The sequence below is a fragment of the Branchiostoma floridae genome, chromosome 1 (assembly GCF_000003815.2).
Source record: "Branchiostoma floridae strain S238N-H82 chromosome 1, Bfl_VNyyK, whole genome shotgun sequence".
Classification (NCBI taxonomy): domain Eukaryota; kingdom Metazoa; phylum Chordata; class Leptocardii; order Amphioxiformes; family Branchiostomatidae; genus Branchiostoma; species Branchiostoma floridae.
In genome coordinates this window covers 30352080-30371599 of record NC_049979.1, presented here as the reverse complement: position 1 = coordinate 30371599, position 19520 = coordinate 30352080, and the positions used below count along the sequence as shown (strand labels likewise).

General features: G+C 36.9%; 1 protein-coding gene across 2 annotated transcripts in view; it reads left to right on the top strand.

The window, feature by feature from the left end:
- LOC118430682 (homeobox-containing protein 1-like) overlaps positions 1-19520 on the top strand; it is a 67620-nt gene extending 48100 nt beyond the window's left edge. Inside the window, exons 1-8 of one of the 2 annotated variants that reach the window (XM_035841682.1) lie at positions 7999-8097; positions 9090-9260; positions 9898-10079; positions 11375-11510; positions 15646-15851; positions 16880-17098; positions 19203-19298; positions 19478-19520. In XM_035841682.1, the coding sequence (XP_035697575.1) occupies positions 9097-9260; positions 9898-10079; positions 11375-11510; positions 15646-15851; positions 16880-17098; positions 19203-19298; positions 19478-19485 (1011 nt within the window). In that variant the 5' untranslated portion in view covers positions 7999-8097; positions 9090-9096 and the 3' untranslated portion in view covers positions 19486-19520. Of the gene's footprint in view, positions 1-7998; positions 8098-9089; positions 9261-9897; positions 10080-11374; positions 11511-15645; positions 15852-16879; positions 17099-19202; positions 19299-19477 lie in introns of those variants that run through there. The other variant, XM_035841674.1, reaches the window with a different exon arrangement.

Sequence of the window (19520 nt, the reverse complement as noted above, 5' to 3'; positions counted from 1 at the left end):
AGTTGCGTTTATTACATGGGTCTACGTCCAGGTTGAAACAAGATCGCCAATCATTATATTCTAAAGGATGAAAGCCTACCTCATACTTATTATTCTATTCGAGTGTATTTTATTTGAGTATAGGATTGCATTGTTTTTGTGGGGGACTGAAAACATCAGAAACGACTATTCATGTTCATTTTTTTTTAAATGCACCATAGCTATAACCATTAAAGGATTACACAAAATACCCTTGGACAATTTTGATAAGAAAAGGATGATAAGTAAATCTTGAGTACTATTAAGATCAATACTTATTTTGAGCTGGGCATAAAGCAGTTTATATTAAACTGATCCGCAGAAGCACCCACCAATGAGAAACAGTGCTTGCGGTGCGTGTTTACATTAAATAGTCGCAAATAACCACAGGTTCGAGGGCGCGTTCGGTTCGAATTACGTGATAAAACATCATCGGGATACGCGCCCGAACTCGAACATGGATCGTTGTGCCTGCGCCGCCTTAGCTCAACCGAGTCCTTTTTTTCGCAACTGTGTATTTGTAATAGCCCTGGTTCTGAAATGATAAGTCTGGTGTTTGGAGAAAATCCTCTTTTTTTTTCTCGGAACCTGTGTTTGTTAACCCTATTCAGACCGGGCTTTTTTGGTCATCCCTGGACCGGGGGGGGGGGGTGGCTTTTGAGGCCCTCCACTTCTAAGTCCTCTAACTCTTGAACGACATGCCGTAGGGCTACCAAATTTTCAGGACATGATATCGACATAATATCTGACAATTGTTTGACGTTACGTTGACGTAAGATGACGTAATCATGACGTCATCAATTTTATTATATTGGCCGGACCCATGAAAAAAGGGTATTCTCAGAAAACTTCAAGTTATACTACAAAAATGTAACCACAAGTGCAGATAACAGAATAATAATGTTTATTATGACTTGTATTGCCAATAGCAACATCGATGACGTCATAATGATGTCATAAAATGACGTCATGCACATCTAACTTACGAGTTAGGATCCGCCATATTATATGCACCACCTTTAATTTTCAAAACTACTTTTTTTGCAACAAATACTAGTAATTACAAAGGGCAATGGAAATAGACTAAATTCATTCATTTAGATGATTTTGATGAAAAAATACCAGGTAGTTACAAATTTTAAGGTATAATTAGCTTGTTATTCTTGATCTGGCCATACGGTCCGCCATCTTGGATTTTGGGCTGATGACGTCATCAAATTAGCATAATTTATGCATATATAATTATGAAAGATATGCTTAATAATATAAGATTTTATTTATGTAACATTATAGCAGTAATATAGCAAATAAATGTGAAAAATACATTGTTAGAACCAAAAATAGTGATTTTTAGGAAAACTTCCTGTCAACAAACGGTTGCCATGGCAACACGAAATAATGGAAAATTTGTCAAACTTCGTAAAACTGTTGACAACAATATTCTAGGAAAACTCACCAAACTTGGTGGCTTTGGCGTAAGGCGTTCTGGCGTTATAGGACATCGAAGTTGGCGCGGGCCTCAAAAGCCCCCCCCCCCCGGTCTGAAAAGGGTTAAAGCCGTGTTTGTAAGTGTAATATTTGCATTAAATCATCCGTTTTTTTTTCTCAGAACGTGTGTGTTTGTAATTGCCGTGTCTGTAAGATGTAAAAGTGTAAGGTTTGGAAAAGATGCTCTGTTTTTCTCTCTGTACCTTTGAGTTTGTAAAAGCTTTGTCTGTAAGATTAGAAGAGTAATGTTCGGATAAAATCCTCTTTTTTGGACCCTGTGTGTTTGTAATACCCGGATTTGTAACATGTAAAGTGTAAGGTTTTGAGAAAATCCTCTGTTTTTTTTTAATCGAGACCTGTGTGCTTGTAGTAGCCATGTCAGAAAGATGCAAAGTGTAAGATTTGAAGAAACTCCTCCGTTTTTTTCTCGGAACATGTGTCTTTGTAAACGCCGTGACTGTAAGATGTAAAGTTAACCCTATTCAGACGGGGGGGGGGGGCTTTTGAGGCCTGCGCCAACTTTGATGTCCTATAACGCCAGAACGGCTTATGCTACAGCAGCAAAATATTTGTTGGCAACAACATCACGAGAAAGTTTCCAGTTTTTCGTGTTGCCATGGCCACCGTTTGTTGACAGGCAGTTTTGCCAAAAGGTCGCTAATTTTGGTTCTAACAATGTATTTTTCACGTTTATTTGCTATAATACGGCTATTTTGTTACATAAATAAAATCTAATGTTATTTATAATATCTTTAATAATTACATATGCCTATATGACGTCATCAGCCCAAATCCAAGATGGCGGACCGTATGGCCAGATAAAAAATAAGTAGCTTATTATCCATTAGAATGTGTAACTATCTGATATATTTTTATTAAAAAACATCTAAATGAATGTATTTAGTCTATATCCATTGTATCTTGCGATTATTTGTTGCAAAAAAAGGATTTTTGAAAATTCAAGGTTGTGGATATAATATGGCGGAGCCCAACTTGTATCTTAGATGTGCATGACGTTATTTTATGACAAACATTATCGTTCTGTTATCTGCGCTTGCTGTAACATTTTTAGAGGTAAACTTGAAGTTTTCTGATAATACCCTTTTTCATTGGTCCGGCCAATACAATCATATTGATGACGTCATAATTACGTTATATTACGTCATCGTAACGTCAAACGTCCTATACTTGTCAGATATTATGTATATATCATTTCTCATATGGTGGCAATACGACCCGTCGACTTGGAAGCGGAGGGCCTCAAAAGCCTTCAAACGCCGCAAATCATTGATAGTATTATGCCCATTTTCTCATTACTTTCTGTATGCTCACGCAGGTTTTTGTTTTGTGCAATTACTGACAGGAAATGAAGGAACAACAGAGGATGTATAAAGGTACATAGCGGCAGTTAATTGTGCCGTGTTTCGTTCTGCCGGTATTGTTGCACCCCCTTCCAACCACGCGCCCGTTCTCCGTGCAATTTCGCGGTGTGTTCCAATTACGATATTGTGTTTTTAGCAGGACAAGAGAGACAAAAAAAGATACACGGAAGAAGTGGCAAAGGTAAGCTGTAACAGCAACATGTAACTGGAGAAAATGATGCGTTCATCATTAGCCAAATTAGTATTGCTTGAGAAATTGCAGTAAACCTGCCAGTATTATGCCAATGGATGTTAGATGTACATGCAGAAGCAGTTGGTCAAACTTTGCCTTGTGTGTGGAATATTGCAGTTACATTTCATTCACTGTGACTTCTACCAACACAGATTTTCAGGTGTAGATGCATACATTCCGAGCTCCAAATTTCAGACTGAATATCACAAAAAAGAACAAATATTGTAGTTCTCCTATCCCACATATATAAATTAGTTCATAAATATGGTCCAATCACCCTAAGCTAATGGTAGCTCTTACCTCTCTTGTGCAAAATGAACTGAAATACAAGTTTAAAGGTGTATAACTCATATCCTCAAATGACTTCAGAAGGAATTATAAAATATGCACTATTTCATCCTCAACATCGGGCATACCTTTTTGTAACCATAGCAAGCTATATAAGCAATGACAAGAGGGAGCAACAGTACTATGTACAATATAACACCTTAGTGCAGCTTAGTTAGTCTCGGAAGCAAAGATGTGCAATATTGTTTGTCCATGTGACACATTTCAATCATAGTAAAGTGTTATATCTCAATACGTGCGGGAACATACGGCCTGCTCTAACCCACATGAAGAGCCACTCCTCACAGTCCCAGCCTTTCAGATGCTGTGCAATCATTTTCGAATGTGGTCAGCAATGAGCTGTTCTTTTTTCCTCTCTATATTTCTCCAATGATGTAGTCATGACCACGGTTCAGAGTCTGTCATATAATTGGGATGGAACATCCACAGCTTGGGAAGTAAGTTTTCAGTCCAAGCTTTCTTAACCCTATTCAGAGCGGGCTTTTTTGGTCATCCCTGGACCGAAGCTCTACATTTCCAAGTCCTATAACTCTAAAACGACGTGTCTTATGACTACCAAATATTAATGAAATGATATAGACATAATATCCGACAAGTCAAAGAAGGTTAACGTTACGATGACATAAATTTATGTAATTATGACGTCATCAAGTTGATTGTATTTGCCATACCCATGAAAAAAAGATATTCTCTGAAAACTTCAAGTTTTGCTCCAAAATTATAACAGCAAGCGCAGATAACAGAATGATTATGTCTTTTACGACTTTTGTTGCCACTAGCAACATCAATGACGTCAAAATGACGTCATAAAATAACCATGAACATCTGAGATACCAGATGGGCTCCACAATATCATATCCACCACCTTGAAGTTCCAAAAAACCTTTTTTTGCAACAAATTATCACAAAAGGCAATGGATAGAGACTAGATACATTCATTAAGATGGGATATGAGAATTTTTGTACACAACGAAAATTAAATTTACTTGCTTACGTTTCGGTGTCTATCAGCTTCCTCAGAGCCATGGCAACCGTTTGTTGATAGGCATTTTTTCCAAAATTGCTAATTTCGGATCTAGCAATGTTTTTTTTACGTTTATTAGCTATATTACTGTTTTTTCTTACATAAATAAAATAATATGTTATTTAGAATATCTTTCATTTTTAGATATGCATAAATAATGCTAATTTGATGACGTAATCAGCCCAAAGTCCAAGATGGCGGACCGTATAGCCAGGTCAAGAAAAACTAGCTTATTATCCCTTAGAATTTGTAACTACCTGGTATTTTTTCATCATAAACCATCTAAATGAATGCATTTAGTCTATTTCCATTACCTTTTGTGATTATTTGTTGCAAAAAAGGATTTCTGAAAATTCAAGGTAGTGGATACAATATAGAGGAGCCCAACTGGTATCCTAAATGTGAATGACGTCATTTTCACGTCATTGAAGTTGCTATCGGCAACACAAGTCTTTACAAACATTATCATTCTGTTATCTGCACTTGCTGTTACATTTTGTAGCAAAACTTGACATTTTCTTAGAATACCTTCTTTTATGGGTCTTGCCAATATAATCAAATTAATGACGTCATAATTACGTCATATTACGTCATGGTAACGTCAAACGTCACATACTTGTCAGATATTATTATTACATCAACGATCTAGCTGAAGTCTCCTCAATACTTTACTTTATACTATTTGCCGATAACACTAACATATTCCTTTCCCACAAGACTTTTTACTGTCTGATAAACTGGCCAACCAGGAATTGCGTTAACTAGCTACATGGTTTGAAGCAATTAGATTATAAAAATATAATTCTAAAATCCTCATTTCTGTATAACAAGAATAGAAGTTATGATATTAATACGGTCAAAATTTTCTTATAGAATGTTCCTTTAACGTAGGAGAGGCACACTAATGTTTTCGGTGTTGTAATAGATGATAAACAAAACTGGACAGCCCATGTCTCCGCCGTAAGTAAAAAAAAAAAACTTGCTAAAAATTGGTGTTATTGGTAAAACTAAAATACAGTATCCCTCAAAAGACCCTTTCAACTACATACAACTATATTACTGGACTTATCGTAATATAGTTTGGGGATGCGCTTGCCGTACAATCTTACACCATCTTATAACCCTCCAAAAGAAATTCACGCAAATAGCTACAGCCTCTGATTTTCTCTTACATACAGCCCCTCTATTTCTAAAATTTAAAATATTGAATGTGCGTAATTTAAATAAGCTGCAAATTAGTATATTCTCGTTTAACTTTCTTTCCAACTATCTCCCCGATATATTTGTAAATTACCCAAACCCTTATTCACTTGCACACAATAATCATAACATGGAGCTGTCCTCCGTAAAATACAGATGTGTCACAATATGAAACAGCCTTCAGTCATACATGAAAAAACTTTGTTTTTCTTAGATTCAAAATTGCCATTAAACACATCTCATAAACCACCCTAGCCCCTTATAAAAGTATTTATCTTATCTTAATTTATATTGCAATTATAATTTGATTATCTTTTTGTGTTATATGTTATGTGTTAGATTCTTTTCCTTGTCATTTATTGATTTCATTGATTATTCTTTTTTGTATTTTTGTAGCACATTATTGTGTTAGTTACTTTCTTGCTATCAATTGATTTCATTGATCATATATTCTTGTGTAGTATAGAGGCTGAGCTCCCGATTAGAATTCCGTCCAGTCCTATTGAGATAGACGTACTTCTTTAACTTTATGATTTCTTCCTGAACCACTGTTTGCGGATAAACCAATAATAGTGTTAGATCTGTGAAGAAGTTATTCTAATACAACGAGTTTGTGTTGAATATGTTATGCGCCAGGCTAGCATCTTTTGTAATCTAGTCAATGTGGACTACAATGAGGAGAGCACAGCATAAAATGTTAAAGACCAACCCCGTACTATAAAACCACCCAATAAATTCGGCTAACGTAAACTACTGGAGCTCAGTCTTCTGTTGACTGTGGTGGAGTTCACATCGGGGAAGGCTGGCTGAGACGGCTGACCAACACAATTTTATTTTCAATTCAATTTTGATATTAGGATACTACATTAGGTATTAAAGTATGATTATACATAAAGCTTTACCTAACCCAGAATATAAAGTAATGGAAATGCTGGCTTGTCTTACTCTGGTACTGTGAGACATAACTGACAGTTACATGTACAGTCTACATAGCCCCTGTTGGTACACTTGCAAACAGACACCACATTATTAGCCATATTCCTAGACACATAAATATCAGATCTAATTCAGTTATAAAGAAGATTTGTTGCAATCATGTGTAGATACAAAAAGACACGTTGATACAAAGTTGGCAGAGCAGACTTGAAAGTTTCAATTTGAACACAAGGTTGGTTTCCCAAAATTTTAAACTTGCTGTTATTAGGACCGAAATTATGTAACTTTGTTACAACTATCTTGATAATTCTGCAGGGTTTGATAGTGTTTCCTTGAAAACCAGTAGAGACATATATTTGAATTTTTGACCAGTATTTATGCTAATCTGTCCCTGCCTTTGTTTCCAGTGTGTAGACAGTCTGGGATTTTTATTAGTTTATGTATTTATAGGGGTCAATTCACGACTCTAGCTGCTGGGATGGTCACAGTAGGGAGTACTTCCTTAGTCCTTTTCTAGGGTACAGGTGATTGGTCTTTAAGGTTTCCCCTTCTCGTACACCTGTTTGATACATTGATGTCTGTATTTCTTATCATTTTGTTGTGGAAAACAAATAAAAAAACAAAATAGATAAACAGGACCTCACCATACTTAACTGTAATGTGTCTTTCCGGCTTTCAAAACAAATATACAGTCACTTACATACCAGTAAGTCGTCTCATCTGGTGTCAAGACAGAGATACCTCACCTGAGTTAACTTTTATGTATCTCACCTGTTGTCAAACAAAGATTCCCTTTACTTTAATTACCTGTAAAGTGTCTCGCCTGGTATCAAGACAGATACCTCAACTGCAAGGTTCCTCACCTGCCAACAAGACAAATATACCTCACCTTGATTACCTGTAAAGTTTCTCACCTGGTTTTAAGACAAAGATACGTTAACTAAATTACCTGTAAGACGAATCATCTTGTGTCAAGACAAAATACCTCACCTTGCGTAGCTGTAAAGTATATCAGTTTGCGTCAAGGCAGATGTACTTTTTCTTACTAAACTGTAAGCTGTCTCACCTGCTCAAGACAAAGATATCTCACATTGCATAACTGTAAGGTGTCTCACCTGGTGTCAAGACGAAGAAAACTTACCTTACTTACATGTAACGTGTCTCACCTGCTGTCAATATATAGATACCTCAACTTACTTACCTTATTGAGGTGTCTCATAATGTGACAAGGCAAAGATACCTCACCTTTCTTACCTTTAAGGTGTTTCACCTGCTGTAAAGACCGATATCTTACCTTACTTCTGTATCTGTATCTATATAGCCGGTATAACCGCCATTCGGCGTAACACACCAGCTGTAACACACTTACACTTTAGGTGTCTCATCTGCTGTCAAGACTGAGATACCCCAACTTACCTGTAAGGTGTATCAATTGCAGCCAAGACCAAGATACCTCAACTTGCTTACCTGTAAGCAACCACACTAAAACAGATATACCTCAGCTTACATACCTGTAAGGTGTCTCATCAGGTGACACACCTGAAGTACCTCACCTGCTGTCAAGACAAAGATACTTCACCTTAATAACCTGTAAGGTGTCTAATCTTGAACCAAGAAAAATGTACCTCACCTTATTGAACTGTAAGGTGTCTCATCGGCTGTCAAGACAAATATACCTCACCTTCCTTACCTGCAAGTGTCTCACCTGGTGTCAAGACAATGACACCTCAACCAACTTACCTGTAAGGTATCTCATCTGGTGCCAAGAAAAAGGTACCTCACCTTATTGAACTGTAAGGTGTCTCATCGGCTAAGACAGATATCCTCACCTTACTTACCTGCAAAGTGTTTCACCTGGTGTGAAGACAAATATACCTCAACGTACTTATCTGTAAGCTGTCTCTTTTGGTGTCAAGAAAAAGATACCTCACCTTACTTAACTGTTATGTGTCTCGCCTGTTGTCAAGACAAAGGAACCTAACCTTACCTACCTGTACATGTAACGTATTTTAACTGCTGTCAGGATAGATAAACTTCAACTTACTTTGTCTGTAATGTGTCTCATCATGTAACAAGAGAAAGATACCTTAGCTTACTTACCTGTAAGTTGTCTCACATGTTGTAAAGACAGATATAACTAATATTGCTAACCTGAAGGTGTCTCACTTGCTGTCAAGACCAAGCACATTTTTACTTCAATTCCCCAAGACGAAACTAAAATTTATATTGGCGAGACTGAATGGAGAAGAGTGGGGGTTTATTTTTACATTTACTATTCAATGAAGACCGATTAGTAGCCATGCGGTAATGGTACAGTAAAAATTTGACATTTTGCCACAATTAGGTAAGAGTAAGGTACGGATAATTAGCAGCATTGCATCTAGACTTGACGAGTTGTTAAAGAAATAGAAAGGATTGCTAACATATGTTAAAATGTTTTTGTTAATGTCCCTGTCCTCAGGTATTAGATGGCTGGAATAGAAATAGATGACATGGAGCAACGTTTTACCATTGAGCAGTTCAATCTGCTGACACGTCTGATGAAGATTGGGGAGAAAATTCAGCAGACGGGACTGCCGGAGGACAACATTCTCCAAACCCTCTACGACATGCAGCAAAGCTATCGTCTGGGGTATGTTTGTCGGGACTCGAAGAATTTTTTTCGGTGACAAAAACTATTTTCTTTGGTTTTTATGCTTTTTTTAAATCTTTGGATTAATCTTCCAGGGGCATTAACATAAAATATTAACACATTAAATTAGTAAAACCTAAACTGCTTGATTGAAAAATATAGCTTTTAGATGATTAACAATACATCAAATATCAAACTCACACAAGTATATTCCAGTTTAAGTGTGCTGTATCGTGTATTAAGAACGTCGTGAATTCTTCCTATAAAAACCCGTCTCATCAGTATCACTGACGAAAGATAGTAAATACCATCTGACTAGTTTTTCAAAATAATATCTTGTTGCTTAAATGCTTTTTGGCGTAAAACTAAAACAAATCTCTGGATTTTTTTACTGAATCCATGAGTCTTTTTAGATAGCTTACCTAGGAGCTCTAAACATATCGATTGCATCCCATGTGACGACAAAAAAGGACAACTTGCTGCTTAGTCGATATCGGCACCAATCCAGGGTTACTGAGGAAATGCCATTGATACTGAACATAGTCTTCGTCATAAAAGTTTCACGGCTTACGATTTCGGAGAATATGTACAGTTAATTTTTTTTTTTTCATCATGAATTTTTCCCATGCTGTTGCAGGAAGAAACTGCCTGCCTTAGGAACTGGACCAGAGCCTACAGTCACACATGAGCAGCTAATCCTGCTGACCCGTCAGTTGTCGATCCACCAGAGTCTTCAGCAGACTGGTCTGTCAGAATGCAGCATATTCCACATCATCTGCACCATGCAGCAAACCCAAACTTGGAATATTGATATCGATGGTATCTAATTGCAAGTTTTGTGACGGTAGCATAATTTATGATATATTTTGTTGCCGGACTGTTAATAAACGGTTGATTTCATTTTTATCATTGATTGATTTTTAAAGTCCAATGTGATACCTCCGCGAGGTCATAAATACGTAATTATGTATTTGCTTCTGTTTTCTGCCAGTAGAGATCCAAGGCGAGATTCTGAGACATAAACTTTGATCGTATTCATTCTACTTGTGGACTCGTTGATTCTGATGACTGAGATCAACATGTAAATCAATTTATAAATTATTAACAGAGCTCACATACTGACGAACCAGCTTTATCAAAATGACATTCTATTGAAAATGATACACCAACAGCTAGTTAAAAACATGTTTCTGAGTTAAGTATAACAATTAATAAAAAATAATGGAACATATTGTAGACAAAATTACAATAAGCCTATTCTGACCCTATTCTGACCGGGCACAAAATTGTTAGAGAATGTTGTAGACAGCATACATAGATATTTGAAGAAACTTGAGGCTATCATGACGTAATATGACACATATATGACGTTTTAATTTTGATTGTATTGGCTGGAACCCCACTTAAAACTTCAAGATATGCTATAAAGCTGTAGCAGCAAGTGCAGATAACAGAATAATAGTGTTTGTTACGACTTGTATTGCCAGTAACAACATCAATGACGTCAATATAACGTCATACATTTTGCAAAAATAATCACAAAAGTAAAAAATAATTGACTAAAGATGGTCATTTAAACTTTTTAATAAAAAAATAAAAAAAACGTACCAGGTAGTTACGATTTTTAAGGGAAAAAAAGCTGTTAATTCTTGATCAGATCATGTGGTCCACCATTTTGAACTTTGGCCGATGATCTAATCAAATTAATACCATTCATGCATAGTCAATTATGAAATATATTCTAGATGACAATCTGTCAGATATGTGTAAGAAACAAGTAGTAATATAGCAAATCAAATATTGAAATTAGCAATTTTTATCAAAAGACGGTTGCCCTTGTAACCCCCCAAAACTTTTTGAACTTGTTGCCAAGTAAATTTTAGGAAAACTCGCCAAGTTTGGTCGCTCGAGCATAAGCCGTAGCATATGGCGTTATGCGACATGAAAGTTGGCTGGAGGGGGGGCTGAATTGGGTTTGGTAGCAATTAGTATTGGCTTTCGCTCTTTAAAGTAGCTCTAGATAAGGCTTTAAAAACACGTAAGGCTTCATTTTGACTATATACAAATAGAGAACATCTAAGCACCAGCTCCCATAAAGGTCTTTTTCTTTTCAGAACTTCAGAAAGTTCAAGAGGTGGAAGAGGATTTTAAAACAGAAAAGTTGGATGATGGTGTAATTCCAAATTTGGGCACATCTGCGGGACCAATTGCAGGAGAGGAATTTGAGGGAGAGGTGGAAAGGCTAATGAGGTAAAAGAAAAAATAAGATTTGTTGATACACGATATGCACATAGGCCATATTGATTTAATAACATGTCTAACGTCTTCACGGAGCGCGCTAATATAATTTGTTGGTCAAAAAAAAGTTGCCTTTTAGAAAGGAACATAAGTATTCAGGAAGGATGACATAGGACAAACACATATAGGTGTAGGGACCAATACATCGTACTGGCACAAAGCTTTTCTTTTTCTTCTCGGACCGGTCGAAGAAAAACAACCTAAAATTTATAGAACTTTGCCATGTTTGCTGTTATTTCTTACATAGTTGCATGCAGTATCTCATAAATTAAGTAAAAAAACAGCTGAGCTAAACTTTTAGAATGCCCAATACCCTCCTAGCTGTTCCGATAACATTGAATTCTTACATTCAAATATGATTACTTGGTACTTGAATATTGAAATTAGGCAACTGCGAGCTTATAGCTTGTAAATATGCACTAGCTTGAGTGTTCAATGTCGCCCAGTGTCCCACCTTCTTTTTGCATCCCAATCAGGTGCTAGTTTCTCTTAGTGAGGTAATTGTTCGCACTCAATTTCTAAAATCATTAGAAATGGCTGAGAAAGTGCAAAAGGAAGGACATGACAGTCTTATGTTTACATTAACAAAAAACTGGTTCATGGCCCTACATAAGTCGAAGATGATTTGCAGCAAATATTTTAGAATGCAGTAGTGTGAGGCAAATAGCCTATACTTACAGCTAATCATGCCAGCAAGGTCCTTGATGCCAGTAATGAAAGTGTGGAGAACCATAATTTCGGCAAGGAGGTTATCCTTGATTTTGGCAAAACAGGAAACAATACACATCTGTGAAAGACTGAATGGGCATTTGGGAATACATGCGCTTTAATCAACCTTCATTTTTTTCTAATCGTTATATCTTTATCTGTTCATTATTCTATAACCAAAAAAAAGCCACATAGATATGACACTTTTTAGTTTGTCAACCACAGCAAACATGAAAGCTCCTTGGTTCTATCCTAAAAGGCAGGACAGCTATTGTTGTATTTGCCACGGCGTATGTAGTCTGGTCTTTTGTCTCCGTCTGGGTGTGAACGACAGCCGACCACAAAATTATGTCGCCAAGTTTTTTTTTTTCCGATTAGCTCCTCTGGTGTGTTATCTGTCTACTTGACTGATATTTTCAAATATTTTGTTAGGACGTGTAGAGCCTGGAATTATCAATTCTCCAAAGGGGGTTTATAATCGGGAGGGTGGGGGAAGCCAACAACATGAAATATACGTTTATTCAACATACAAACCCTGATGCTGAATACACATTATTACAGACGAGGTCCCAAATAGTAAAATAGCGTCTTTTGTAAACAAAAGAGAAAACCAGTTTCGTCTGGTTTTGCTGTCGGGTAACAACACTACATATCTACCCCCTAATTCACAAACGTTTGATTAAATAGTAATATCCAAATCTTTTTCTTTGTAGTAATGAATCGTTTTCATTTTTCTGGCAAGAGCGCCAAAAGTTTAATTTTTTTGTCCAGCTCATGCAAGTCTATACCTTTGGCACATCAAACGCTTGGGTGTGTAATGTTACTAAGCTGCAGATTTCGATACAAAATTGACGGGGATATGAAGTTGTTTCTAAAATAGCGGAGAACGAAGTTCTTTTTCATAGTTTTTTTAGTTATTTTGTCGGACGGGACTGAAACGCCGGTTCGTGAATCCTGATTTAAAGACGCACTTTGTCGAGAGGTCTGCGTTACTTTATACCGAAATGTTATACGATCTCCGTGGGCAGTAAGCTTCCGTGGGAATGTTCAAAATATAAACATGTCACTTCACCAAAAAAACCTAAACTGGTGTTCTGTCGTTGAATTGTGCGTGTGTGTGTGTGTGTGTGTGTGTGTGTATATGTGTGTCTGTATGTGTGCGTGAGGAGTGAGAGGGAATATTAGACATCCGTAGAAAAGGCCGGGTTGTGTTTATATTACGATATGATTATATATTACGATTGTGTTTATATTTAGATGCGGCATCTGTCTGTACATATATGCCGCATCTGTCTGTACATATATATATACTTTACGCCTTGTGACCGCATCTGAACTGTGAGCAGCGAAACCTGTCCTGCAGTAAAATGTGAACCAGTCAGAATTGCCCTGAAGAAGGTGACAGACGGTCACCGAAACGTCTGTTTAAATAAAACAGTGGTTGTGTAAAAAGGGTCTCTTTATTCAAAGCAGGAACATGTTTCTAAATAAATCTCACTAGTTTCTGAATGGGTGTATGTCAGTATGTACTAAAAAAAATACTGTAATTCTCACTTTGGGAATGGTTCTCTAAACTACGTTTTGTTAGGAAAATTATACATCATATTAAATCTTAACCCTATCCAGACTGCGGGGGGGGAGGTAAAAGTGCCCGCGCCAACTTTGACCTCCGGGCACTTTGACCTCCTATAGCTCCCAAGCGGCTTGTGCTAGAACAACCAAACTTGGTGAGTTTTCCCTAAATTTTGTTGGCAACAATTTAAAATAAAATTGAGTAAGTTTATGTTTTTTCGCGTTGCCATGGCAACGGTTTTGTGAAAGGCAAATTTTACAAAAATCACTATTTTTGGTTTAAACAATGGGATTTAAAGATTTTCTTGCTAAACTAAGCTTCTTTTCATGTATGTTTGATATCTAACCCCTCTAAGTTAAACATTTATAATTAAATACTCATAAATTATGCTAATGAGATGACGTAATTGGTCAAAATCCAAGATGGCCGACAATATAATAATTTAAGGTATAACAAGCTTATATTCACTCAGATTTCATCACTACGTGATATTTTCTTAATTAATTTCCATGGGGTTTTAGCGTTATATGTTGAAAAATGTATCTTGAACAATTTAAGGTTGATAATCCAAGATGGCGGATTGCTAAACTACAGATGACGTCATTCTATGACGTCATTTTGACGTCGTTGCGTCGGCTTTTGACAACAGAAGTCTTATAACTCTAAAATATTAATAAGAAACCTTTATTGGTAACTTTTTGAGTGAGATATTTAGGTATTATGGAAATTCACCGTTTTAGCCAAAAATATCAATTAATGACGTCATAGTGACGTCATATAGCGTCATAATGATATGAAAATTTTAGGAATTATAAATCTCGCTGAACAAACCCCCCCTGCAAATTTGGTGATCGTACAGTAAGCCGTTTTGAAAATACGAAGGGGGTTCGAATGAGCCCCCCCCCCGTGTACACTAAAACACGTGTTATAACGTTCGACTCCAAATAACTAGCAAACTATTGAAAGAAAAGGGCGACGAAAAATCGTTAATCAACAATTGGTGTGAACTATTCATCCCTGTCCCTCGCGTGCCACTAGACCAGTACGTGGTAATTGGGTACTTTGCATGTGAAGGGATCGTGTCCTCGCTAGAAATCAACTCGCGAGAAATCTACCCCCCCCCCCCGGCCAGGGAAGGCCCAAAAAGCCCAGTCTGGATAGGGTTAATATCTCAAAGTCAGAGTGACTGAAAGCAGGTAGTTTACAATATCCGAATTTATCAGGTGCTTTATATTGGCTTGGTAGGGGGCTTTAACATGAGTTTCAATGCGGGTTGTAAGCTAATTTTAGACCCAAACATGTATATTTGCCCCACTGTTGTCTCTTGGTGTTACAGCAATGACGTGAAATTTGGAATATCGGTGCATAAGACATTTATTAAATGGATCCATGTATAGTATCACCACGCACAAACCATTTCAACATGATTCACTGGAGGACTACCAAATGAGCTACCTTAATTAATACATCGATCTAGAACTCTTTATAGGGATCCCATAGACCTATGCCAACAGGACTTTGTCACATTTTTAGCATACCCAATATCAAAACTGTTTTTGAAGGTTGGGCCTATTCCATAAATTGTGTGTAGTATGTGTAAATTGTTCTTGTATGCGGAGGGGGGGGGGTGTTTAGTGTTTTCATACTCTGAATACCTCGTGTGAACGTATGGCCAACCGAGAGATCTGGGTTTAGGGTATTTGTGCAGGTATAGCAAGATGATGAGCAAGAACCATTGATATTGTTTTTATTACCATAATTTTATTATTTTCCATTCATTCCATGCTACTTATGTTCTATTTTAAGGAAAGATACGATGGAGTTAAATGCGGAGATCAAGACATTTCTCCTTAACCATGACATTGGTCAAGAAGCCGTGGCGACAGAAATCGGCGTCAGCATTAGCTCCGTGTCAGTGTTTCTCAAACATGGCTGGGGTCTGAACACTGGCAAGCGAACAGCTCTTTATACTTGGTACCTTCGCCAGAAGCATACTGAATCAGAGATGCCAGGTATTAATTGATTTTTATTTAAGTAGGAGTATCTTTCCCAACTTTTTACAAGTATAAGTGAAAAAGGACAGAGCATCATATTCAAAACTAGACTTTAACTGTCACACAAATGTGTGACCCATATGTCTTATTATATTTAACAACGATTTATATGCTCACAGATCATTGGCATTTGCTGTAGCATAAACCCTTCTTATATTATTCAACTCCCTGAGATTGTTCTTCTATATCTTCCATGTAATTGAATTTAACATTAATTATTACTTCAATGACATCATATTGATCATTGCAGCAGAAACGGAACATGCACCACAGCTTGTGAAAAAATTAACTTTTGGGACGCAAAAAAAAAATTATCCCAATAGCTTCAAATTTTGCATTCTCACGATGAATTATTATTGCTTGCATTGAATTATCATTAATCGAGCCTCTAAACCGACTGCCGTGCCAACTGTGACGTCATCGAAGTTATAAACAGCCTTTAATTCAGATTTTATAAGTTTTTATATTTAATAATATCAAAAAAGGTGTATGATTCATGCAAATTTTGTGTTTATTGCATGATAATATTATTGCCGGAAAATTACTGTCATGACGCTATAAGGCTCGGTTTTGTTTAGTTAAGTCTTACAAATATACACATTATACACACTATATTCAGAGGGATCAATTTTACAAAGTTTTTTTTAGTGTTGTTGAGGCATTTTTGAATACAAAATTGCTGATTTCGATTCTAAACAATGTCTACTGCCTCTATTACAGCTATTTAATGACATTGAAAAGATCTTATATGATTTATTTTATATTTCAATATAAAATATTAACGAAATCATGCTAACTAAATGACGTCCTTGACCGAAATCTTTGCCGACAAAGATCGCAAGTCACAAAGCAAGTGGCATTAGCGGAAGCCGTTGAGGCATTATGCCACATGAAAGAGCAGGGCCTCATACACCACCCCCTCCCTACTGGCCTGAATAACTATCGGTTAATATCCTTCTGAGATCTGAATGACTCAAATCCTTTAGGCAATAATCCCTATCGACGGAACCTAAAAAGGCCACTGGACTTGACAATGGATAAGCCTGTCAACAACAGTGGAGACCGCAAGCAGAGCAGGGTCAGGGTGAAATGGCCCTCAGCGGTGACTCTGATACTGGAGACGTACTTCCTGACGGACGCCAACCCCACTGAGGACCAGAGAGAAGAGCTTACACGTGTCTGTAATGACGAGTTGAAGAAGTCAGGTATGGTTTTTGTTTCATGTTTGGGGCACTGGATTTTCCCAACTTGGACTACGTTAGTGTATACAGTTGGGTGTATTTTAGGTGGTATGTCAAGGATGAAATTGAACAGCGGGTCTTAAGCGAAAAGTTTCTTTCATTTCCTTAATTATTTAACCAGAAAGTGCACATCGCCTACTGGCGTTTTTAATGCCTTCTGGTGGTAAGACCCGGTGAGATCTCAACATAAAATAACACAACATTACAAAATTAAATCAAATTTCAACTCAAACACCTTAACGTTCGTCCACAAGTCGTCAACTATTTACAATATTAACAACTCAAGATAACTTAGTACAATAATAATGATGATAATGATAATCAAGACACAGGGGAATTCAACTTTGAAAACTAAAACTTTACCTTTGAATAACCTATTCAAACGGGGTGTCCGTGCAATGGCCAAGACATGCTCTGGGCAATACTAGGGCGGCAATCTGACGGTTCCATTAATTTTTTTTTTTTTGAGCGGAGTTTGTCCGAACCTTTCGCCCTCGCTCCAGACTCGCTCAGGCTTACTACAATAACCGAACGACATTCCGTCAGACTTTTAACAAGTTGGGCTTGCTTCGAGCGTGAGTCGTACTTCTATGGGTGGGAGATGAAAAGGAGATGATTTTGGCTTTCATGTTTATTAGACGGTTGGGTCAATATTATAAGACTATGTAGACTACGGTATGAAATTCTCTTAGAATGCTGTCTAAAGGTGAAAGGCAATTGGACACTGATACAGTAACTTAAATTTATATTTTGCCATTAGGTTTGATGTGCGAAATTATATATGCTTCAATTTTGAAATGCTGAAACTCGGACGGGCGGCCTCCGTCGGAGGTTCGCCCGATTATCGCTAGGCCACTATGAACAAACTTATACAAACTCTGTTTACGTTGTAACTCTTGTGGTAGCTTCTGGACGGATGTATCACAACATCCCGTGTTACGATAGTTACTAAGATGCTGGACGTAGAAAAAAATCCCAATTAGTGTGGCGGGGGCAATTGAAGACTCACTTTGCTAATTTGAATATACGCATATATAGTGTTGTTCTGTTATGGCCATGTTATAATGTTTGTCAATAAGACGCTAACTCCTGGTTAACAGCAATGTAATGTAGTATTACTAGTTGTCAGAATGGTATTGATAAATCAACACAACCCAGCATAAGACTGCAAAGTTGATTAAATAAAGTTTGAATTAATTTGGGAATACATGTAGTATAAGTTTTACTGTAAGTAGCGTTAGAAATTAAATGGTGTAATTGAGATGGATCAATTTGAAATTGTGTTCCCATTTCAATTCAATGCTTACGTCTCCCGTTCAACATAGCTGTTAAATTGTATGAGGGAGAATTAACCATTACTACTACTACATATATTTCATAATTAGATATGCATAAATGATGCTTATTTGATGTTGTCATCGCCGAATTCAAAGATGGCAGACCATGTTACCAGATTAAGGACAACTATCATATTATCCCCTGTTTATATAACTGCCTGATTTCATTTTGAAAAATTTTCTTGGAAAAGTCGGGGTTCCGGGCTCAAGATGGCACATCTCATCTGGTATATGTAACCCTATCCAGACTTCCTGGCCGGGGGGCTCATTCTGCCCATCTTCGTAATTTCAAAACGGCTTACTGTACAGACATCAAATTTTTAGGTGATATGCTCGTCAAGTTTTATATTTCCTAAACTTTTCATATCATTATGACGTAATATGACGTCATTATTACGTCATTCATTGATTTTTTTCCGGCTAAAACGGGGACCTCTCTTAATACCTAAATTAATTAAATTTCACACAAAAAGTTAACAATAAAGGTTATCAATAAGTAACTGTTATAAGACTTCTTTCGGTAAAAGCCGACGCAAAGACGTCAAATATGACGTTATAGGCGCCAGCGACAAAGGAATGTCTATATTTATGTCTATATTTAAAACTTTTGTAAAGAATTGTAGAGAGATATACCGGATAGGAAATGAGGGATTTCGCAGCGATGTAAAACGGTTAAGATTTGGCTTCAACGCAACCTGGAAAGTAAGGCCAGATATATTTTGTCTGTACAGGTGAAGACTTTGTTGATGGCCAGCCCATGACCCCAGCTCTCGTGCAGACATGGTTCATGGATAGGTGGATTCGGGAAATGAGGAGTCATCAACAAAGTTAGTTCTGATTAGATATTATCTAACTGACATTGGTATTATAATCTTTTACAATAACTGTCTTTTGGATGTCACAAATAGATCACATCCTGCTTTATTTAACCAAATATGATGTGTTATTAATTTCCGTGGGGTCTGTCAGTAACAATATGATACGGTTATTTGAATATCTTTTACAGAACTGTAGTTACAAGTTGAGAGCCAGCTGCAGAGGCTTGACAA